Source organism: Oncorhynchus masou, chromosome 6, assembly GCF_036934945.1.
Source record: "Oncorhynchus masou masou isolate Uvic2021 chromosome 6, UVic_Omas_1.1, whole genome shotgun sequence".
In the NCBI taxonomy this organism is placed as follows: Eukaryota; Metazoa; Chordata; class Actinopteri; order Salmoniformes; family Salmonidae; genus Oncorhynchus; species Oncorhynchus masou.
Window position 1 is genome coordinate 65,550,747 of NC_088217.1, and position 25,392 is coordinate 65,576,138.

A 25,392-nucleotide genomic window follows, 5' to 3' on the forward strand; every position below is an offset into this window, starting at 1 on the left:
CCGTCGCTACTTTACTGGTACATGTTGTATAAAAAAAAACATGTATACATGATATATATGTATATATATATACTTATTGCACACTATTTTGCCCACGACACGCGTGGTGTTTGGGCGCTAGCTTAGACAGCTATGTCTGAGAGAGTGGTTTATCCGCCGGAGACCAATGGTGAGCGGACCTCTTCGCCACCGCCGTGGTGCCACGCTCCTTAATGCTTTTTATCGAGGGCGCATCAAAAAAAAAAGGGGTTGTCTGTATACCGCGTGTCTCGTCGCTAAACACCCAGCCATCGCCAGCCAGCCGGCGTAATGCTGCGTCTGTTCAGAAGCCAGAGGATCCACAGAAGGAATTAAAGAGACTGTATAGAAAGAATAAATGAAAGAGGAAAAAACTTCTGTCGAAGAGAAAGAGGAGAAGCAAAGATATTGTGAGAAAGAGGATGTGAGGGAGTAGGGAGACTTAACTCAAAGTAGTGGTTGTCTGTCTGGGCATGGTGTGGACTCCAATGTAAGGATTACTTTGTCTCGAGGCTATAAACTGCGATGCACAACTCTACTTTCACAAATAGAAACGTACGATGCTGAAAAGTAGATTTAGATCGTATGGCCTCAATAGTCCCAAGCCCAAAGTCGTCCATCTTCCAATACCTGGTGCTTGCACTAGGCGTCTCCTGTCTTAAATTATTGTCTCTCTCTTTCTCCCTATCTCTGTCTTTCTTCCTTTCACTCTTCATCCCTTATCACTCTCTTTATCTCTTTCATCCACCCTCTCTTTATCTCCTTCTCTCTTTCCTCTATCTCTCTTGGTCTCTCCTCCTCTCTCTATTTCTCTCTCCTGTATCTATCTTCGACTCTCTCTTCCCCCTTCTCCCTTCCTCTCTTTCAATCTCTCTCTTTCCCTCTCTGTCCCTCCAGTCCAGCCACACATCACCCAGCTGCGTAACGTGACGGCGGTAGAGGGCAGCGCCGCCATGATCTCCTGCGTGGCCGAGGGTGAGCCTCTGCCTGAGATCTCCTGGAGGAGAGCCAACGATGGTCGGAGCTTCACAGACGGAGACAAGGTAACACTGGGCTGTCCCCTGCTCTTACTTCCGCCCCTATTTTCATTGAGTGTTGCCTACTGTTGCACTCTACTGGTACCCATTTCACTCTCTCTAGACAAACTACTTCACACGCAAACAAGCACGCACATGCTCACACACACACACACATGCACGCACATGCTCACACACACACATGCATGCTTGTGTACACACTCACGCGCGCGCGCACACGCACGCACACGCTCGGATAGACAGGCAGACAGGCAGACAGACAGACAGGCAGACAGACAGGCAGGCAGACAGGCAGGCAGACAGACAGGCAGGCAGGCAGACAGACAGGCAGACAGGTAGACAGACAGGCAGACAGGCAGACAGGCAGACAGGCAGACAGACAGGCAGACAGACAGACAGACAGACAGACAGGCAGGCAGGCAGGCAGACAGGCAGACAGGCAGACAGACAGACAAGGTAACCCTGTTGTCCCTGCTTTTACTCTCCATCTTCCACTTCATACTGCCTACAGTCACTCAAAGTACTTTCCTCAACCCTCTCTCACCACTTATTTCTTGCCCAGACGCACATGCACGGTATTGCCCGGTATTAACTAAGAACATATCTGAGATTCTCAGAGCATACATTGTGTCTCAACAGACAGAGGTTTAAAGAAATTCTCTCAACATGGCTGAGAGTAAACAGACAGCTACCCTGTGTTTTTCTGTCATTGTCTTAGTAGCCGCCGAGCACTAATGCTTTTCGAGAGGCGCTGCATTAGCAAAGATGGCCTCCACTTTCCACGGGAAAAAGGTCAATGGCTGAGATAAATGAATGTGTGCGTTGGCACAAACCGCTCGGCTTTATAAATCAAGGCACTGAATGAGAGTAAATACTTCTTCGCGCGCTGAGGCAAATGCAATTATGGAAATGTGAGCGCCGAGCAACACACCTAAATGTATGGGAAAGAACAAACAGGGCCTTGTGTATATTGCTGCCTTGATTGATGGCCATGGTCATTAGGTGTAAAGCTACTCGCCTCTTCTTTCAATTTACATCTGCATATCCAGACACAGCCAGCACGCTACTCTCTATTCTTTTATCTAGTACCATAAAACGTAACGCCACTACTTTACATCAGGGTAATGTAGCAAGAGCACTGTTTTGTTTTGTCTCCTTTTTTGCTGTCGCTAGCATATTTGTTTCTCATGGAAGCACATACAAACCCAGCAAACTAGTTGAGAAACAGTGTACGCTTGCTGAAAGTCAATGATACATAGTAACAGAGCATTGTGGGTTTCTGTTTACCTGTTTTCTCATCTCAATGCCACTGGCGAGGTTATGATAGCACTAGCAGCAAGCCACAGCAGCTCCCCATTCATGGCAGCTTAATAAGGTCTTACAGCAAGCCGGCACTCCCAAGGGCAACAGGCACAGCCACTGTATCTCTACTGAAGAAAGAGGATAAGGAAAGTTGTGGCGTCTTCTTTTAACTGATCCAGAGCCAGCACTAATACCATCGGAGAAGTTCGTATGGGCTTACTTGGAGTTCAGCTTTGGAGATATCTTATTTAAGATCATGTGTGAGCATCGCAGGGTGTAGGAGGGCATGTTCAGTTTCCTCACATCAGATGGAGAGGACTTCTAAGTGATCTGCTCTGCTCTCCATCTTTCATCTTCCACCTACCTTTACCTCTCTCTCTTTTCTCTCTCTCTCTCTCTCTCTCTCTCTCTCTCTCTCTCTCTACCGAGCTCTCTTTGTCTCCCTCTTGCTATGTGGGCTTTCTGTCTCATACTCTCTCTCTCTTTCTCCTTCCTTCTGGCTGTGTCTGAGTGTGCTCCTGCAGTGCCTCCTGTCCATGTCAGCTCCTCTGCACTGCATATCAAACAGGCTAGTGTCTCACTCCCCCCCCCCCCCCCCCCCACACACCCCATAGCCTCCCTCCTTCTCCCTAGAGAGAGCATCCCTTCCTCAGCCAGGTGAAGCTGGGAATAAATAACCCAAATATAGGAGAGAGAGCGAGAGAGAATTCACAAAGCCCAGAGTCAGCATTCTCTTCCTCTGGCAAATTTGCTCTGCTTTCTGCCCCCCTGTTTATTTGACAGCGTTTATACTCATTCCAAATTCAGTGGTCAGTTCTACTCCGGAATTGTTCAAATGGAATGTGGAAGGCACCTGCTGTATATGTGCAGTAGCATACTGTGACCATGCTACTGAAAGCACCACTTTCATAGCCAACCACAATTTTTATTAAAAACAATCACGTTCAAGGAAAAACCAACTTGAATCTACACAAGTGAGGATTCACCTGAGATCACACCAACTTTACTATACCCTTTATCACTCCTTAAAGGGAGCCCTTTTAACCTGGCAGTAGCGAGAGACTGTGAGCTGAAATGACTGCAAGAGAATGTTTCAATCTGAAACGACTGCGAGAGACTTCACAGTCAGTGCTGATACAACTGAGGAATTATAATGGGCATTAACAGGGGGCGTTGGGGCACTAGAAATGAGCTGTCTATGCATCGATTGTCTAGGGAGATCTATAGAGTGGGCGTTGGAGTCTGTGTGAGTCTGCCACATCCGCACACTGCAGGGGCAAGCTCCCAGAAGACACCAGGGCTCAAGACTGGAGAAGGGAGGAAGGTGACACAGAGACGGGTCCCCGGGGGGGAGGGGGGGAGATATCTATAGGCCAAATGTTTGGTTTTTTGCGTTTTTTTAACCTTTATTTAACCTATATTTAACCTTTATTTAACCTTTATTTAACCTTTATTTAACCAGGCAAGTCAGTTAAGAACAAATTCTTATTTTCAATGACGGCCTAGGAACAGTGGGTGAACTGCCTGTTAAGGGGCAGAACGACAGATTTGTACCTTGTCAGCTCAGGGGTTTGAACTTGCAACCTTCCGGCTACTAGTCCAACGCTCTAACCACTCGGCTACCCTGCCGCCCCAATTAGACCTGGCATTGTTTTCTTTCAAATATTAAAATAACCAATGGAGTAGTCCCAAAAGTGCAATCTCCGCCCATCTGGCACTCCAGACAGGCTTGATCAAACTCTCAAAGTATTCGAAGAACCCAAAAGATTTCCTTTGTAAGTGATGATCACCCTGAGCTAGTTTGTCTTTGTTAAGTATCATTGATGATTACAAGGAATGATTGCTGCTCCCAATCTAATTGACCCTCGGCTTCAAATTGAGACCATCTGTCTTCACAGTTCTCTATCTAATTATTGCAAATCAATTGATAGTCAATCACATTAATCCTAGCCAGAGGCGTAAAACTGATTTTACATCAGATACTTGGTTTGACTTTAGTGTCAGGGGGGTTTAACGGTGATGAAGGTGTGTGAGGTTGTTATGAAGGGTCAAACAGATAAAAAGTGTATGGATCAAAAACTTATTGAACCAGGCAAGTCAATTGAGAACAAATTCTTATTTACAATGACGGCCTAGGAACAGGGGATTTAACTGCCTTGTTCAGAGGCAGAACGACAGATTTTCACCTTGTCAGCTTGGGGATTCGATCTAAGCAACGTTTCGGTTGCTGGCCCAACGCTCTAACAACTAGGCTACCTGCCGCCCCGGCTGGATGGATTGAGTGGATGAAGCAAATTCTTCACATGAGATGTACAGTATGCAATACGTTCACAATCCATTTGTGTGTGCTTATGCATGTGTGTCTGCACAGAGCCAAGATGGACGTATGGATGTGCGGGGCCGGCATGGCAAGTCCATGTTGACCATCAGTGGGGTGAAGCTTACTGACTTGGGACGTTTTGACTGTGAGGCCCTCAGCAGGATCGGGGGCCACCAAAAGAGCATGTTCCTCGATATAGAGTGTAAGTACTGTTGGAGAACAAAAACACACATGCCTGCGCTGATACGGTATACACACACACACACACACACACACACACACACACACACACACACACACACACACACACACACACACACACACACACACACACACACACACGTTTGCACATCTGCACAGTATTCACACACAGGGAATGGAGCATAGCCGCTACCTCCCTTTTTAACCGAGGTGCATGAATCGATGAGCAAACTGAAGTAGAGATAATATTCTCTACTGGAGGACAATGGAATTTAATAAAAAAGCTTTTTCATTATTTCATCTAAAACCAATACAACTTGTTTGCACATGCAAAGCATCAAAACCACACACACAAAGCTGCTGACTTGTAATATTCCATTGTTGAACACTGTTTCTGTTTCCCCTTTTTAGCAAATGCTTGAATAATCACAACAGAGTTGCCTGCCCCCCCAGAAAGGCTAATTAGTAGGAGAATATCCTGCTGCATTATTTACCCCATATTACACACACACACACACACACACACACACACACACACACACACACACACACACACACACACACACACACACACACACACACACACACACACACACACACACACACACACACACACACACACACACACACACACACACTTCCTGGTGAAAAAGAGTGCTTCCTCCTGTACTCTTTAATAATAAGATTAAAGCTAAAGATCTCACCATCTCATTTCAGAACACAGTTCAATTCAATCCAATGGTGCTTTCACCCTTTGATTTGTACAATCACATATTTGTGATCATTGTTGAGTGGTCCCTGCATCGTACCATTGCAAATATGTGATTGGAACAGAGGTAACAGAACATTTGATGCAACAAATGTGTCTAAACAGCATCTTTTTCCAAAAAACATCTAAACAATGTTTTGTACTGATGGGAAATAAAGGTCTTCACCTTTTATTGTAAAAGACAAATGTGAACTTCATCATCCAAACATAACACAGAACACATCCACAGCCAAACTCCATAAACCAGTCTAAATAACAAGTTGTGCTGACAAAACAAACTACATAAGTTAGCGACCTAAAAGCTAGACTTGTTTACAATGTACCACATCACCGGTGAACACAAGGGAGAATTGTAATATTGTTTAGAAAATAGCTAACAGCAGCTAAATTCTTTATGATGGCAGCCATGTTTGTTTGTTTGACAAGCGAAAACTCCATAATCCCAGAATGCCATTCACTATAAAACGCAAACAAACATAGTCAAAAATGGCTTTGCCCATGTCCTGAAAAATATGAACTTAGTTTGGCCACTTTTCAGCATATTACAAATCTTCGATGTACAAGAACCAGAGCACATGACTTGACAAGTCGTTTACCGTTTTTGACAAATGACAAAGATCACAGATCATCACGCTAAATGCAAGCCTACTGCCTAGCCTAACGGTAGCTCGAAATCTAGATAGGGATGAAACCATTTTAGCGGAGTTTGTGGGCGGGCTCATTACATTTGGGGGGGGGGGATTTCAAGTCCATGGGATGTAGAAATGAGGGAAGGTATTGTGGTGAGATATTACTATGATGGGGAATTTATCAATACAGGAGAAGTTTATAAGCCAAATGAAAATAAAACCCCTGGATGGTGGATCTGAGCTGGCAACCCTGAGGTACCGCAGTTACAAAACAACTGCGAACTGGGAAATCTCCGTCTTCCGACCAGTGAGTTCAAGACAACTGGGAACTGAGGGAAAAAATTAGCTCAGACTGGGAAAAAAATGTTGAATGGTCATCCAACTTGGAATTCCAACTTGGAAACTTGGGCCTCTAACTAGAGCTCGGACTTTCTGACCTAAAGATCACCGACATCATGATTTGACCTCGTATTTTTCCCAGGTCCCAGTTGTCTTGGAAGCACCATAAGTCAGTCGAGTGTACTATACCTTCACCTCATTTTGTTATGACATCTTTGCAACCAGAATGCATTGTATGATATCAACAAACATGGTGCCACACACAGCTGGTAATTAGCTTGGCATTAGCTCATCATAATCAGTAAAACTTTCAAGTATTTTACACACTCATTCCATTACAATCTATGTAAGAATCGGAATGCATGATTTGTCACCAGTACTTGAAAACGTGAATGAAACAGTAAATCAATTATGATCCATACATATGGTATGCTACAATAGGAATGACAACACGATATACAAAAAATAAGGCACTTACTTTGATAGGAATGTCCAAAGTTCTAAACAACAATGCAGTCAATGCAGGTGCCAGCCAGAAACTGTGCAAGGCCTCTTCTGACTAGAGATGTGCCATGACGTCATACTTGATCTGGGGAAAAACTGGGGAGGTGCTTGGGCTCTCATTGAAGAGAAAAGTTTGTCCGGCTCAGTAAAGTCTCAAACATATATTGTCAGCAACAGTGAAATGGGCTACTTCTTATGTGAATTAATGAGGAGACGGAACACACCTCAATTCAAACTGTTGTTAGAAAATAATAAAAAATGGGCCATTTGAAACACAGCCAATAGATAATTAGCAGGCAGCATGCCTTGGTTTTAGGGCAGCTTAGGTTAACTGTCCTGTTGCGTAACAATCACATTTTAGTGCGTGCATTATGATATCACACGCATAAATAAACTCACCCTGGGGGCGACCGTTAGAGATATTTGGAACTCGTGTGAAAAGGCTAATGGCATGAAACATACATTTATTTTCTAACCAACGTGTAATGAATGGGATCCTTTGAGGTGAGCATGCATGGCATGACATCACTGCGCTCACTTTTCTCCAGCCACCCTTGGCAGTGCCACACCCTCAGAGCAGTGACCCACCACACCCTCGCTCAACACTTAACCGTTAGCAAGTAGAGGGACAAAAATCAGCCCCGAGAGGTGTGTGATTGAGCGTAGTTGCGGGCGGGGGCTAAGCCAGCTGTCGTCGCGGAGCTAATAAACGTATTTATTAAGTCTGAGGCGGGACTAGAGGAGTTGGTAGAGGCACGTCCTCCTTCGTGACACAGCGCCAGACATCAATATCCCTAATGGGATACTGCGAGCAAGTATATTAAAATTACTATAATGCCACTCTACTGACTACTGGGCGAGTGCAGCGGCGAGCAGGGATGGCGAGCCCCTCCCCCCAATGCAGTGGGGTGGATCGTTCATTAGCACCCATCTAGCTCGGCACCACATTCACACACAACGACACACACACACACACGCTCGGGAAGAGTATCGTAATGGAGATCTCTCTCCCAGCATGAGGTGTCTTCAATAAGTTCAGGCTTCCTTTGAACTTTAGGGAGAGTGTATTGAGGCTTTCATGAGACACTCTGTATTTTCCCTTTGTGTGATTATGCTTAAACCCAACAGTTTTTTGGATTTTGATCATCTCAGATTTTTTTTTTTTTTAATTGCCTGGTTTTGCATGACTTGGAAGCTAACCGACCAATCGTGTTGTGTCTTGGATAGACATGCCCAAGTTCCAGACCAACCAAACAATATTTTACTCGTGGGAGGGCAACCCGGTGAACATCAGCTGTGACGTCAAGTCCAACCCGCCCGCCACCATGCTATGGAGGAGAGAACGCCTCACCATCTCGGCCGAAGGCACTGCCAACACACGTGTCCACACAATCGACGGCAAGTCCCTGCTAGAGGTGAGTATAGGAAGGAAAAGGGCACCCACCGGTAAACAGTCTAACTTCAGAAATACAAATCATGGCCACCTTAGCATCCGCAGCTTCCAAGTGGTCTATTCAACTCCTTTCCTCTCCTCTGCATCTCTTCCCTAGGTCATTGCCAACTTACCTGGTACAAAAAGGACTGAATGAAAGAAACAATGCTTTATACTGGCTGATATAGTGTTACCCAAAGACTTCACTTAGTGTAATACCAGTGTCGGTGTATTGACTCAGCTCTGGTCTCTGTGCTCACTCAAATCTTTGTCCCTAGGTCACCCCAGTGTCCGACAGGGATTTCGGACGCTACAACTGCACGGCACGTAACAACATTGGAGCGAAATACCAGGAGTTCATCTTGGCCCAGGCAGGTAAGTGCTGGCCTCATAAAGTAACCCCCCCCCCCCCATTATAGCACATTGGACTTTCCCTTGTTAACATACAGTACACATTGAATCGGGTAAACCATGCACTTCAACATATCAAAGTTCATGCATCAACCAAATAGTTCCAACTATGTATCATCCATGTGGCATGATTAACCAAATATCGCCGCAGTCAACCAATGAAATATCGAGTGCTGACCCAAGCAACAAAGTGTCACTTCACTGGAAGCCCAGATAGTATCTTCCAACTGTTTTGCACCCCTCTCGCTCTCTTTTGTTGTTGATAACCTCCTTGTTTGCTGTTACCATGGTATTAAATTCCATAACCACCCCCCCCTCCCAACCTCTATTTATCCTAATATAAAATGGTTCTCACTGATTTAATGTACTGTAGCTCCTAAGTACAGTTTATGTTTAGATAAAACACATTCTAACTATTCAACCTTAGCGACCTGTATGACTTATTTGGAAGAAACAGTATGTGCTGGATTTGAGAATCAATTGTTGAATCTGGCTTTGTGCACAGACTTTTATAGCTCAAACTTCCCTTTGTGTGTCTGTGTGTGCATGCGTGCATTTATTCTAGTGTGTTTGTGTGTATGCTGCATATCAGTGTGTACATAGCTGCATGTACTCTATGTGCGTGTGTGTGTTTATGCTTGCCCAGATGGAAGATACTAACTGTTTTGCACCCCTCTCACTCTGTTTTGTTGTTGATAACCTCCTTTTTTGCCATTTCCATGGCAGTAAATACCATACCCCCCCCCCCGCAGCCTCTATTTAGCCTAAACTAATCTCAAATAGTGCTCGCTGATTTAATGTAGTTCCCCCTATTTACTAAAGTACCCCCTAATTTACTGTGCATAGCGCAGGCTAATATACAATAACGCAGTCCAATTCATTTTAGTACAGATTCAGTTACTTCAAACACAGGGCCTCTGAGAAGTAGAATTCTCAGAAAAAGGACTTATGATGTAGTTTTAAGAGACATTTTTCCACACACATAGCCACATACATATGCATTTCCGCATACACACACACACACACACACACACACACACACACACACATCGGAACACACACTTCAAACACACAGAGACACCTTTATAAACTCTCTCTCTCTGTCACACACACCCACACAGACCCACACACTAAAGAAAAATAAACAAGTCTTCGCTCATCTCGCAGTGAATGTAGTGTCGCCAGGTTTGGGGATCCATGAAATGAAACAACGGTTCCTTCACGCACACACTCTCCCGCCCATCAGTTTGATTCAGTTTCTAAAGTCTGATCATTAAAGAGAGAGGAAGCTCTAGTGTAATAACTCTAGATAGAAGACTGTGAGCCAACCCTATCAGCCAATTACCCCGCTAAAATGCTAACACTTGATTCATGATCAGTTCATTCCTATGGAAAGCATAAGCTAACCCGCTTATGCAGCTCTTTATGTAACTTGAATGATATTTGAAATGTTATTGACGCAAGTAAATGGCAGATCATAGTTGAAAAGTCCAGCATCATCCCTGATGTTAAGAAGATTTGGGCCTGAATTCACAGTGCTGAACTAGGATCAGGTCCACCCTCTTATTCATTATGACTTAAAAGGCTAAATCAGACTCCTACTCTGAGACGCATCGTGACTACGGTCTCTGATGTATTACTCAAGATATTATGGGGTTGTGCCAAGTTAAAGATGTAGTGTATACAAGACTGTGAAGGATTGACGCTGAAGCCTTGAACTGCCTATACCCACGGTGTTAGCAAAGAGAGTTCAATTTGTCTCCCTTCCCACTCTAACTTTGTGGCATATCGCAACAGAGATCGAAAGAAATACAGTTTAGGTGTAAATAATACACTTGTCGCTAGATACATATTGCAACTATTTAACTTGAGCAACGTGTACCACTTATTGAGAAGGTATGTGCCGGGTTTTCAGAATCAGTTTTTGAATCAGGCTTCGTACATAGACCTTCATAGCTCAAACTTCTATCCATATGGTGTGTGTGTGTGTGTGTGTGTGTGTGTGTGTGTGTGTGTGTGTGTGTGTGCATTTATACTAGTGTGTGTGCAGGCTGCATATCAGTGTGTACGTTTCGGCGTTTATGCTTGTGTCTATGTGTGTGCCCGATTGTGTGTAGCTCCACAACCGTGCTGAAAATCCTCTCTCTCCTTAATGTATTCCTGGTCTTATAAAAGAGAGGTTCAGTAGGACAGCAACGGTTTCTTCTGATTTGCTCAAAGCCCCGTGGCTCCACCAGATAAAAGGGAAGTGTTTGTGTGATAACGGGATTGAGTCAACCGCTGATAAATATAATGGCCTTGGCTTTTTTTAAACTTTGCCTGAACACTGTGTGTGGGTTAACACAAAGCATTCTGCATCGCAAAACCCAATAAGCCTGAGTTGCCATAGCGACATCTTTGTATCACGTATGAGAGTTTTGATTTTCCAATAACGACTCACCAGCGATATTATGTTTCCGTAACAAATAGAGACGTCAATGTAATATTTCTGGAGGGTTACCGGAACTGATGTTTGGATGTGTGTTGTTTCAATGGGGGACGGTTATGAGTGTGACACCTATTTATTTGCTTTTTTCCAGACGTGCCCTCGAACCCATACTCGGTGCGCTTGTCGGCCGTGTCACAGCGCATCGCCACGGTGACATTCATGAAACCCGACTCACATGGTGGTGTACCCATTGGCCACTACCTGGTCAACTACAAGGACGTGGGCTCGCAGGACTGGAGAGACGTCAAGTCTCATGGTGTCCAGAGTGAGTGTTCCTCTGTTTTGATCTTCATTATCCCTATTTTGATCATTATCGCTGTCGTTATGTCGTCATCATTATTATTATTATGCTATTTTCATTCCCACCATCTACATCAAAAGCGACGTCATTTTCGTCATCTTCATCTTCAACACCATCTTTGTCATCATCATTGTCATAAAAATGTACAATCGTCATCATCAATGGTACGGAGATTCGAGATGACCATCTCCACTATAGCGACACACCTCACACATTTTCTCACATTTACACGCCTTACATTTACTCAGACAAAAAAAAGCTGCTGTGTTCAGGGACTAGGTAAGGTTAGGTCTTTCACTGCAAGGTCCTGCCCACCTCAGTCCGACTAAGACCCTTCATCCTTCATGAACCTTCGTTTTCCGCACATTAGTCCCTGTCCTCACACACACATATTGAAGCAGCCAAACAAGCATGAACAGGAAGCCATCGCTACTTGCGGCAAGCCTCCACAAGATCAGGAGGTGTCCTACACTCTGGTCATAGAGCCTGTGAGAGGGGGAGAGAGAGAGGGAGAGGGGGAGAGGGGGAGAGAGAGGGAGGGGCAGCTAACCAGCAAGTCTGAAAAGCAACTGTCTTTCTCTTTCCCTTTCCACTCGGGCTCCATGACTCCAAATTGATTTTGGAGGCACTCAAGGGAATGTGTGTGTGTGTGTGTGTGTGTGTGTGTGTGTGTGTGTGTGTGTGTGTGTGTGTGTGTGTGTGTGTGTGTGTGTGTGTGTGTGTGTGTGTGTGTGTGTGTGTGTGTGTGTGTGTGTGTGTGTGTGAGTGATGTGGAGGGCTTCAAAAAAAGAGCGCCTCAGAAGGACGAATTCTCAGACGATAAGCAGGTCTGACAAAACTTGAAGGGCTTATCGCTAATATCCCTCATTTTGCAGTCAATTACAATAGCGAGCTGGAACGCTGAGAATGCTGAGCAGTATGGAAGCATTGAGGGATAGAGCGAGAACAAAGTGATATATACGACAATGAGAACAGAAATAAAGACATGGGGAGTTAAAGAGGATAGAAAGATTGAGAAAAAATATGAGGAAGATGGAGAGAAAATAAAACAAATTAAGATTTTAGAGAGAAAGGCTGAGATTTGGGAGAGGGAGATATTCGAGAGAGACGTACAGTGGGAATGAGATCAAGGTTGTGAAGTATGAATTCTTAATTTGTGTTAGTTCTTGTGTTCCACCCCCACCCGTTTAACCAACTTCCTTGTCTCGAGGTGAGCACGTTAACGGAGATAGCCAATTCAACTAATTACCAGTTGCAAATTGACATTTAATATTCGGAGCCACTTCGAGGCTTTAATAGTAATGATGCACATTTGCACTATAAAACAGCTCTGTGTATAATGAGTTGGCACAATTTGTACATCTGAATGCCAGTGGCGCTCACTAAAGGTCTCGTCAAACCCCTGGTAGAGCCAAAATGTTAGCAAATAGCTCGTTTTGTATTTAGATCCCCCATTATACAATTGCAAAGCAACCATTACCCTAAGCGCACAAGTTGCAAAACAACAACCTTCAGCCAAGTTCAGTGAACGCCTAACTCGGCATGAACATCCTTTTGTGATTTCCGCGTGACCAACTATGAAAGCGATGTAAATGACTTTATTGTGGAATTTACATAGAAATCTATGATTTTGGGCTGACTGCTGAGAAAATGTTATTAAACTCTACTGATTCATGTATTGCTATTTCAGGAGTGGTTGTATGATCGAATGCATTTGTTAGAGAACGACAGATATGGATTTTGTAAGGTCGATGACGATACCGGTTTTTGGGCGGCAAGGTTGCCACATTGTATACCGGTAGTCCCTCGTTTCATGTGTATTCCGGTTAGAGTTTGAGAATTCCCAAGAGGTTACAGTGACATGTTGTCCTACTCTGCACATTGAGGCTGAGGCTTTTCTTTCCACTGATCCCAGAGAATCAACAATGGAGTACTACTGTTATCATACTGTTTCTACACAAACAGCACTCCCACATAATGGCTTAGAGCCTTTACAGGGTTACCTTCTGTACCATGTCTCTGGCCATGAATGGAAGGAGGCAGGGAGGAGGTATGCTAGCTAGCTCAGCTGCTGTGGATTAGTCACCCAACACAGCTAGGCACACAGATCCCCCTGTGTCACTCCACAATGGTACGTCTCACGCCCTGTATTGACAAGAGAGTGGTTCCTGATAGGAACAGGGGATTTGTGGCACTAGCTTTAGTTTTACCGTATGCTGAGGTCCCTACTTTGACGCATAGTGGTGTTAGCGGCGCCATTAGCGATTAGCTTTAGCATAGCTGGCGACCCCGCCCCCTCCCGAACACTGATAGTGGTGTTTGTGGCACTGTTTGCGATGCTGTTAGCGCGCTAAGCCAACTTGTTTTCCAGATGGAACAAAGAGGCGCTGGGGAGGATTAGTGGGATTCAACAGTGAAGAGTGGGAGGTGGTAGGCGTCTCTCTCATACACACACCCACAGCGTGAGAGGTTTCACTCTCGCAGCTGTCTGTTTTGCTATCACTCCACTTGTCAAATAATCTGTGTCCATCTGTATCCCTCTCTGACTTGTTGAGTATTTCTCTCTTTTTCTCTTTGTATCTATTTCTTATACTGTCTGTCTTTTTCCCTTCTCTCTACTTCTGTCTGTCTGACTGTACAGTTGAAGTCGGAAGTTTGCATACACCTTAGCCAAATACATTTAAACTAAGTTTATCACAATTCCTGACATTTAATCTGAGTAAAAATCCCCTGTAATGGTCAATTAGAATCACAACTTTATTTTAAGAATGTGAAATGTCAGAATAATAGTAGAGAGAATGATTTATTTCAGCTTTTATTTCTTTCATCTCATTCCCAGTGGGTCAGAAGTTTACATACACTCAATTAGTATTTGGTAGCATTGCCTTTAAATTGTTTAACTTGGGTCAAACGTTTCGGGTAGCCTTCCACAGGCTTCCCACAATAAGTTGGGTGAATTTTGGCCCATTCCTCCTGACAGAGCTGGTGTAACTGAGTCAGGTTTGTAGGCCTCCTCAGGACTTTGTGATGGCCACTCCAATACCTTTACTTTGTTGTCCTTGAGCATTTTTGCCTCAACTTTGGAAGTATGCTTGGGGTCACTGTCCATTTGGAAGACCATTGCGACCAAGCTTTAACTTCCTGACTGATGTCTTGAGATGTTGCTTCAATATATCTGCATAATTTCCCTACCTCATGATATCATCTATTTTGTGAAGTGCACCAGTCCCTCCTGCAGCAAAGCCCCCCCACAACATGATGCTGCCACCCCCACGCTTCATGGTTGTGATGGTGTACTTCGGATTGCAAGCCTCCCCCTTTTTTCTCCAAACATAACGATGGTCATTATGGCCAAACAGTTATATTCTTGTTTCATCAGACCAGAGGACATTTCTCCAAAAGGTACGATCTTTGTCCCCATGTGCAGTTGTAAACCGTAGTCTGACTTTTTAATGGTGGTTTTGGAACAGTGGCTTCTTCCTTGCTGAGCGGTCTTTCAGGTTATGTTGAAATATGACTTGTTTTACTGTGGATATAGATACGTTTGTACCTGTTTCCTACAGCATCTTCACAAGGTTCTCTGCTGTTGTTCTGGGATTGATTTGCACTTTTCGCACTAAAGTACGTTCATCTATAGGAGACAGAATGTGTCTCCTTCCTGAGCGGTATGACGGCTGCGTTGTCCCATGGTGTTTATACTTGCGTACTATTATTTGTACAGATGAACATGGTACCTTCAGGGATTTGGAAATTGCTCCCAAGGATGAACCAGACTTGTGGAGGTCTACAATTTTGGCTGATTCTTTTGTTGTTGATTTTTCCATGATGTCGAGGAAAGAGGCACTGTGTTTGAAGGTAGGCCTTGAAATACATCCACAGGTACACCTCCAATTGACTCAAATCATGTCAATTAGCCTATCAGAAGCTTCTAAAGCCATGTCATAGCTTTCTGGAATTTCTCAAGCTGCTTAAAGTCACAGTCAACTTAGTGTATGTAAATGTCTGACCCACTGGAATTGTGACACAGTGAATTACATGTGAAATAATCTGTCTGTAAACAATTGTTGGAAAAATTACTTGTGTCATGCACAAAGTAGATGACCTACCCGACTTGCCAAAACTATAGTTTGTTAACAAGAAATTTGTGGAGTGGTTGAAAAACGAGATTTAATGACTCCAACCTAAGTGTATGAAAACTTCCGACTTCAACTGTATTTCTGTCTCTCTCAATCTCTCTCGCTTTACCTCTCTGTCTGTCTGTCTGTCTGCGAACAAGCTAATAAATGCTCTCTCTGGTTCTCCCCCTACAGCGATAGTACTGCTGACAGGCCTAGAGCCCAACACCACCTACGAAGTGCGAGTGGCTGCAGTCAATGGGAAGGGTCAGGGGGAGTTCAGCCATACGGAGTCCTTCCAGACTCTACCCATACGTGAGCCCAGCCCCCCGGCAGTGCATGGCCAGAGAGGGATGGGGAAGGCCTACCGGCTGGGCCTTGTCAAGCAAGACGACGGGGGCATGCCCATCGTGGAATACATTGTCAAGTACAAGACGGTGAGTAGCTGGATGTCAGGATTGCCAATAAATACTACTCTTAGAAAAAAAGGTGCTTAAGGTTTTTCAATTTGTCCCCACTGGGGAAACTTTTTTGGGTGCTAGGTAGAACCCTTTGCAGAATGTTCTACCTAGAACCTTTTATGAAGGGTTCACCTGGAACCCTCTGTGACGGGTTCTACCTAAAATGTTTTATCTTTTTTATTATTTTATTTTTTATTTTACCCCCCTTTTCTCCCCAATTTTGTGGTATCCAATTGTAGTTACTATCTTGTCTCATCGCTACAACTCCCGTATGGGCTCGGGAGAGACGAAGGTTGAGAGCCATGTGTCCTCCGAAACACAACCCAACCAAGCCGCACTGCTTCTTAAACACAGCGTTCATCCAACTCGGAAGCCAGCCGCACCAATGTGTCGGAGGAAACACCGTGCACCTCGCGACCTGGTCAGCGTGAACTGCGCCCGGCCCGCCACAGGAGTTGCTAGTGCTTGACGAGACAAGGATGTCCCTACTGGCCCAACCCTCCCTAAACCGGACGACTCTTGGCCAATTATGCGTCGCCCCATAGACCTCTCGGTCTCGGCCGGCTACGACAGAGCCTGGGCCCGAAGCCCAGAGTCTCTGGTGACACAGCTAGCACTGCAATGCAGTGCCTTAGACCACTTCGCCACCCGGGAGGCCCACAAACCGTTTTATCTTTGAAGGCCTATTCCGAGAATCCTCCATGAACGGTTCAACTAGCTTTATTTGCATATGTTTATGACAGTACATTTGTAACGGCTTTCTTCTACCTCCTTCTCTGACGAAGAGGTGGAATAAGGATCGGACCAAAATGCAACGTGGTTCGTTCGATACAACTTTAATTATGACGAAACACAAACAATACAAAACAACAAACGTCGAAAACCGAAACAGCCCTGACTGGTGCAACAAACACAGAGACAGGAACAATCACCCACAAACACACAGTGAAACCCAGGCTACCTAAATATGGTTCCCAATCAGAGACAACGATAATCACCTGACTCTGATTGAGAACCACCTCAGGCAGCCATAGACTAATCTATACACCCCACACAACCCCAAGATGAAACACACTACAAATAAACCCATGTCACACCCTGGCCTGACCCAATACATGAAGATAGCATAATAAACATAGACCAGGGCGTGACAACATTACATGCACTTAGTGTACAAAACATTAAAGAACGCCTGCTCTTTTCATGACAGACTGACCAGGTGAATCCAGGTGAAAGCAAGAACTATTTTATCCTCTTAAGCAGGGGAGTTAAACTCCCTAGTGTCATTCGGCCCTCCGTGGAAAGAGTTTGACACGTACTCTAAAGCTTCTACCGAGAACACTTTTTATTTTTGAATGGTTCTCACTAGAACCCTCTATGAACAGTTATACCAAGAACCTTTTTCTATTTGAAGGGTTCTTCTTAGAACCCTCCATGAACTGTTCAGCTTGCTTTCTTTGCCTATGTTTTATTATATGCACATTATATGCACAGCTCTTTCCATGACATAGACTGACCAGGTAAATACAAATGAAAGCTATGATCCCGTATAATACCACTTGGTAAATCCATTTCAATCAGTGTTGATGAAGACGAGGAGACAGGTTAAAGTCGAGACAATTGAGACATGGAATTGTGTATGTGAGGGCGAATGGGCAAGACAAAACATTTAAGTGCCTTTGAACAGGGTATAGTTTGTCAAGAACTGCGACGCGGCCGGGTTTTTCACGCTCAACAGTTTCCCGTGTGTATCAAGAATGGTCCACCACACAAAGAACCTTCAGCCACTGTGGAAAACATTAGAGTCAACATTGGCCTGTATCCCTGTGGAACGCATTCGACACCTTGTAGAGTCCATACGGGCTAAGAACCACAGTATTTATGGGCTGCCAGTGCCCCTGAACAAGGCCAATTTGGTCCACACATTTTCAACCACACGATTACCACCGAATCAAGATGGCGACTTCTAATCTACAGCACGCTTGTAAAACACAATCACTGGACCACTTTTTTTCTAGTCTAATGATAGTAGATTATGCTGCATACCTCCACTTAAGGTAGCAGCAAATAGCAGTGTCAATCGCATTAACTCGACTGTGTGTGCGCGCACGCATATGCTCCTATTTTCGATGCCTAAAAATAATAAGTACACTGGCTTTGTTTGTCTGCTTTCAAGTGTTTGATCCCAGGCTGTGTCACAACCGGCCGTGACCAGGAGTCCCATAGGGCAGTGCACAATTGGCCCAGCGTCATCCGGGTTAGGGGATTGTTTGGCCTGGGGGGCTTTACTTGGCTCATCGAGCTCTAGCGACTCCTTGTGGCGGGCCGGGCGCCTGCAGGCTGACTTCAGTCGTCAGTTGAATGGTGTTTCCTCCAACACATTGGTGTGGCTGGCAAAGCGGGTGGGTGTTAAGAAGCGTGGTTTGACCGGTCATGTTTTGGAGGATGCATGACTTGACTCAACCTTTGCCTCGCCCGAGCTAGTTGGGGAGAAAAGGGGGTAAAAAAACATATTTTTTATTGCACTGTTTAGTTAAAAAAACGTATCTAGTAGGCACAAATGTCAACAGAATAGGCTCATCCATATTGCGAAGTCGTGTTGAATCTCGCAATTCGTTCATTTTGGTAGAGTGTGTCCCCTTACTTGGTTATCAGCTGTTCTCAAAAACACATGGCTCTCGAAAGATGATTCTCTTCCTCAATAGTGTGCATTTTACTAGAAGCCACAATGATTATGGCATCCTGGCATTGAAAGCATACTAAATTTTCTGTCACATACTATACAATTTGCATACCCAAAATACCTACTACGCTAGTACAGCTATTCGGACATGGCCATTCACTGTGTCTCAGATACTACATACTGATACACATGCTTGCAGATACACTATACATACAAATGTACATACTCACCCACAAACACACACGTTCATATTAACCAAGTCTCTCCTTTTCCCTATCTCTCTCTCTCACTCGCACTCTCACACTTGCATGCACATACACACAATGATCTATGGGATTTGATGTAACCAATGCTAATATGTCCATTCAGGTGTGCCTCTGTCTCATTGGGAGGCTGATGGCTATGTGTAGTTGTACTATAGCAGATGAAAGTGTGTGTGTGGAGAGAAGGTCAGGGACTCTCCAGCTGGCCCTTTGAAGGCCAAATGCAGGGGAACGAGGGGAAGAATAGGACAATCCTCCACACCCCAGTAATCCCACCATTCATCCTCCTCTCTCTCTCACACTGTGACCCTGACTCTATGTACACAGATGCATGTGCACACACACGCACACACACGCACGCACACGCACGCACACACACGCACACACACGCACACATGCACACACACACAAACACACACATGTGTTTTAACACACACAATCACCCGTATCTAACTGCTTTCCAATGCTGGGCTGGCCTTAGCTTTATTCCACATTATTCCAACTACCATGACTCTGAAAAATGAAACCATGGCCCATTTCCTAAAGCCCATTCCACACTATTATCTCTCTCTCTTCCATTTTGACATTTTATGGAGGAATCCTAGGAGGCTAAATGGTTGACTATGCATTTGTCATGCTGTCAAAGCACAGGCCTCACACTGTGACACTTCACTCTGTTCTCTGAGATAAGAAGCTGATTTAAGAAAGGAAAAGAAAGTAAAGGAGGAGAGGGATGGAGAGGAAAGGGGGGGAAAGTAAATAACTGGGTGGGGTACGGAGAGGAAAGGAACACTTCCTTATAACATATACTTGCGATTCACGCAACAGTCAGCATTTGAGCTGGCCACTGTTTCTTTTCACAGAAACCGTTTGTAAAAACACCGTCTTAACCAGTTTTATGTCCCCCAATGTGAGCAGTTTTTTTTTTCCGATGGAATGTTCAGACATTCACAGAAGTAGGAAAAGCATAACACACTTCTTATCCAAATTGGAAAATGTAGGCTACATTAGGAAACAGAGGAAAGCGTGAGCTAATACAAGCAGTCATATTTAGCTAACCTTCGGCTGACAGAAACCATAATATGAATTATCTAATAGCAATTACTATTTACAATTTATCACATGACAGGTGAGCTCACCCCAATTGCTGTGGCGGTCATGAAATTCGGCCACTGGATAATTGTCATGCAAATGACTGCCGGTCTCACGGTAGACCATCATTGTAAATAAGGATTTGCTATTAACTGGTTTGCCTAGTTAAATAAAGGTTAAGTAAAATAAAATTGACCATTAATTAACATAAACACATTTAGTATGTCCAGACCTCCACGCTTACAAACCACTGAGGAAACATTTACATTTTTAAAAAGTGTAATAAATCCATTTTACATACAACATCACAATAAATCATTTATCTTAGGCAGGTCTAAAGAAACATTATGATATGAAGAAAATGTATTTCAGTATGTTATCTGGCTATGCGCCATGCCATAGGTTAGCTCATTTAGCAGACAAGATATGCTTAGAAATCCAATGCTATTATTTTATGTTATATGATTAAACCTATTCCAGAGTGAGTGTGCATATGAAGTGGCCATGTTGAGCATAAAAGTCATAATTTGAAACAGGTCTTACAAACTAGATTGAAAGTTATTTGGCAACTTTAGTTGTGAATGATACAAACATTACGATGTCTTAGGAATGAAAACATATACGGTCTGCATGATGCGACTATAGGCTATTGATGATTTTAAAAAGTTGCCAAAAAGCTTGCGCTCTGATTCTTGCCTCAGGCTGCACATCAAGGGATCATATTTTCACCCATCAGACTCAATTTAAACTTTACTAATATCTAAACTTTTTTTTTTTTGAGTGGTCCATTATCAAAGGGGCAGGGGAAAAAAGACATGTCATCCGTATGCACTCAAATAGCAAATGAAGGCCGCTTTCCCTCTGTTCAATTTTCAATCATGGCGGTAAAGATATTCTGGTTTTATAGCAGAACAATGCTTAATATTAGCAGCTGGGAAATAAATATAGCAGCAGTAGAAGTCTGGGATCCTCCTCTTTTTAGTGGCAACCATCAAAACTCTGCTTTCTCAAGGAATTGGATAGAGAAATGTCTGGGCTTATAAAAACACTTATTTCACTCCATGCATCAACCAATGTTTGAGGACCAGGCTCTCCTGCGCGACAGGTGATATTCCACCCAAACTCTGGTTGCAATTGGCTCTCCAACCTGGTTCCTGCAGCTATCCAGTGCTTAATTTGGGAAACCAAAGTGAAATCAGTTCGGGAACATCGATAGTAACTTTTCACAACAAAAGTATTTAATTTAACTGTCGACAGACCCTCTCTCTGTGAGCTCAATAAAGGAATGGAGGAGAGAGTGGAGGAGATGGAAACGCACGGTAGTGTGACATTCTGTAGCTAAAATAAATGTCAGACAATTAATTATGAAAATATAAAAAATGCCCTACTGCTATTCAAAATCCAATACAAAATCACTACAATTGTAGGATAACTATTTAAGCCACTCTGCACAATCAATGAACCAACAGCATTGCCTAGGCCTATATGTTCTCTCCCAGACTCATGGATAAAAGGTTTGGAGTGTAGAATAAGGTAACCAGTCCATCCAGTATGCATAATAATAATTTCGGGTGTTTACTCGAAAAACGAGTGAATCATCCCTTCACTTCGTTTTGCTGTAACATCATCGGTCTGGCAAACGTTTACGTGACACCCAGAATGCATTGAATGGTGTCAACAAAAAAATAGCATTGTATTAGCTCATCATAATCAGTACAACGTTCTAAAACAGTATTTTACTCACATACAGTGTATTCGGAAAGTATTCACATTTTGTTGTGTTGTAGCCTTGTTCTAAAGTGTATTAAATTGTATTTTTTTCCTCATCAATCTACACAAAATACCCCATAATGACAAAGCAAAAACATTTTTTTTGCTGCACAGCTATTTTCATTTCTCTCCAGAGATGTTTGGTCTGGCTGGGCCACTCAAGGACATTCAGAGACTTGTCCCGAAACCACTCCTGCATTGTCTTGGCTGTGTGCTTAGTGTCATTGTCCTGTTGGAAGGTGAGCCTTTGCCCCAGTCTGAGGTCCTGAGAGTGCTCTGGAGCAGGTTTTCATCATGGATCTTTCTGTACTTTGCTTTGTTCATCTTCCCCTCGTTCCTGACTAGTCTCCCAGTACCTGCCGCTGAAAAACATCCCCACAGCATGATGCTGCTACCACTATGCTTCACTGTAGTAGGAATGGTGGCAGGTTTTTTTCCAGACGTGACATTTGGCATTCATACCAAAGAGTTCAATCTTAGTTACATCATACCAAAGAATTTTGTTTCTCGTGGTCTGAGAGTTCTTTAGGTGCCATTTGGCAAACTTTTACTGAGGAGCGGCTTCCATCTGGCCACTCTACCATAAAGATCATATTGTTGGAGTGCTGCAGAAATGGTTGTCCTTCTGGAAAGTTGTCCAATCTCCACAGAGGATCTCTGGAGCTCTGTCAGAGTGACCATTGGGTCACCATTCTGACCAAATTCCTTCTCCCCCGATTGCTCAGTTTGGCCAAACTTCTTTCATTTAAGAATGATGGAGGCCGATGTGGTCTTGGGGATCTTAAATGCTGCAGAAACGTTTTGGCACCCTTCTCCATATCTGTGCCCTGACACTATCTTGTCTTGGAGCTCAACCTTCTGGCTTTGTTTCTGCTCTGACATGCACTGTAAACTGTGGGACCTTATATAGATAGGTGTGTGCCTTTCCAAATCATGTCCAATCAATTGAATTTACCACAAGTGGTAAATTGCAGAAACATTTCAAGGATAATCAATGGACACAGGATGCACCTGAGCTCAATTGCGAGGGTCATAGCAAAAGGTCGGAATACTTATGTAAATAAGGTATTTCTGTTTTTATTTTTTTATACATACATACTTGACCTGGGGAAACACTGAGGGAGTGCTTGGGCTCTCACTGAAGAGAGAAGTTTGTCCGGCTCACCTTACATTAGTAGCATGCCGCAAACGTAAATTGTCCGTCACAGTGAAATTGGCTACTTTCTATGTGAATTGATGAGGAGGCAGTACGCACCTAATTTCAAACTGTTTATTGTTGCCCCTATATGTTTCCACTTCACAATAACAGCACTTACAGTTGACTGGGGCAGCTCGAGCAGGGCAGAAATTTGACAAACTGACTTATTTGAAAGGTGGAATCCTATGACAGTGCCACGTTGAAAGTCACTGAGCTCTTCAGTAAGGCCATTCTACTGCAAGTGTTTGTCTATGGAGATTGCATGTCTGTGTGCTCGATGGTATACATCTGTCAGCAAAGGTTGTAGCTGAAATAGCCGAATCCACTATTTTTAAGGGGTGTCCACCTACTGTTGGCCATGTAGTGTAATTTGATCTATATAAAGATGAAGTGTATACAAAGGCTTACTTATCGTACTGTCAGTAACACTCTCTCTCTCTCTTATCCTTTCTTCTTTCTCCCTCAATACCCTGTTCACCATCTAACCCTCTGTCTCTGTCTCTCTCCCTCTCTTCCCCTCCCCTTTCTCTCTCTTTGCTTCTCTCCCTCTGCCCTCTCCACTCTCCTCCCCCTCTTCATAGGACAAGGAGGAGCAGTGGATGACGAAGCTGGTGTCGGGGCAGCAAGACTTTGCCCTGCTGCAGCCGCTGCAGTGGAACACGCGCTATGAGGTGGAGATCACGGCTCGCAACGTCAAGGGCCTCTCGGAGCCCACCTTTTACCAGTTCTTCATGCCCCAGAAACCAGACATCATAGGTACAGACAGTTGCAGGACCTGCATGTTCAAGCATGCACACAAAGACATTCGTGTGCACACACACTGACAAAAATCCTAAGACAGTTCTGTACACAGACAGACACACAGTTGTGTTTATATCCACTGACACTCACAGATGCACGCACACACGCTAGTCGTGGCTGGTGACACTTGAATTGGGGAAGACGGGCTCATAGTAATGTCTGGAATGGAATGCTCTCAAACACACCACACAGCTGGTTTCCATGTGTTTGATACCGTTCCATTCATTATTATGAGCTGTCCTCCCCCTACCAGCCTCCTGTGACACGCACTGCTGGAAGCAAACAAATACAGTGCCTTCAGAATGTATTCAGACCCCTTGTTTTTCCTCAGCAAACTACACACAATAGCTCATAATGAGAAAGTGAAAACAGGTTTTTAGAAATGTTTGCACATTTAATCAAAATAAAAAACAGATACCTTGTTTACATAAGTATTCAGCTCCTTTGCTATGAGACTCGATATTGAGCTCAGGTCCCTCTTGTTTCCACTGATCATCCTTGAGATGTTTCAACAACTTGATTGGAGTCCACCTGTGGTAAATTCAATTGATTGGACATTATTTGGAAAGGCACAGACCTGTCCATCTAAGGTCCCGCAGTTGACAGTGCATGTCAGAGCAAAAACCAAGCTATGAGGTCGAGGGAATTGTTCCTTAGAGCTCCGAGACAGGATTGTGTTAAGGCACAGATCAGGGCAAGAGTACCAAAAATATTCTGCAAGATTGAAAGTCCCCAACAACACAGTGGCCTCCATCATTTTTAAATGGAAGATGTTTGGGACCACCAAAACTGAGCAATCTGGGGAGAAGGGCCTTGGTCATGGAGGTGACCAAGAACCTGATGGTCACTCTGTCAGAGCTCTAGAGTTCCTCTGTGGAGATGGGAGAACCTTCCAGAAGGACAATCAGGCCTTTATGGTAGAGTGGCCAGACAAAAGCCACTCCTCAGTAAAAGGCATATGACAGCCTGCTTGGTGTGGAGGAAACCTGGAGGAAACCTGGCACCATCCCTACGGTGAAGCATGGTGGTGGCAGCATCATGCTGTGGGGATGTTTTTCAGCTGCAGGGACTCTGAGACTTGATTGGGTTGAGGCAAAGATTAACAGAGCAAAGTACAGAGAGATCCTAGATGGAAACCTGCTCTAGAGAGCTCTGGATCTCAGACTGGGGCGACGGTTCACCTTCCAACAGGATAACGACCCTAAGGACACAGCCAAGACAACGCAGGAGTGACTTCGGGATAAGTCTCTGAATGTCC

At 44.1% G+C, this 25,392-nt stretch overlaps 1 protein-coding gene across 3 annotated transcripts in view; it reads left to right on the forward strand.

Annotated features, from left to right (window-relative positions):
- Window positions 1-25,392, forward strand: part of LOC135542441 (neural cell adhesion molecule 2-like) — a 403,089-nt gene that overhangs the window by 341,247 nt on the left and 36,450 nt on the right. For all 3 annotated transcript variants that reach the window (XM_064969385.1, XM_064969387.1, XM_064969386.1), the window contains exons 8-14: window positions 916-1,061; window positions 4,729-4,879; window positions 8,347-8,534; window positions 8,830-8,926; window positions 11,542-11,715; window positions 16,062-16,303; window positions 23,915-24,089. In XM_064969385.1, the coding sequence (XP_064825457.1) occupies window positions 916-1,061; window positions 4,729-4,879; window positions 8,347-8,534; window positions 8,830-8,926; window positions 11,542-11,715; window positions 16,062-16,303; window positions 23,915-24,089 (1,173 nt within the window). The remainder of the gene's footprint in view (window positions 1-915; window positions 1,062-4,728; window positions 4,880-8,346; window positions 8,535-8,829; window positions 8,927-11,541; window positions 11,716-16,061; window positions 16,304-23,914; window positions 24,090-25,392) is intronic.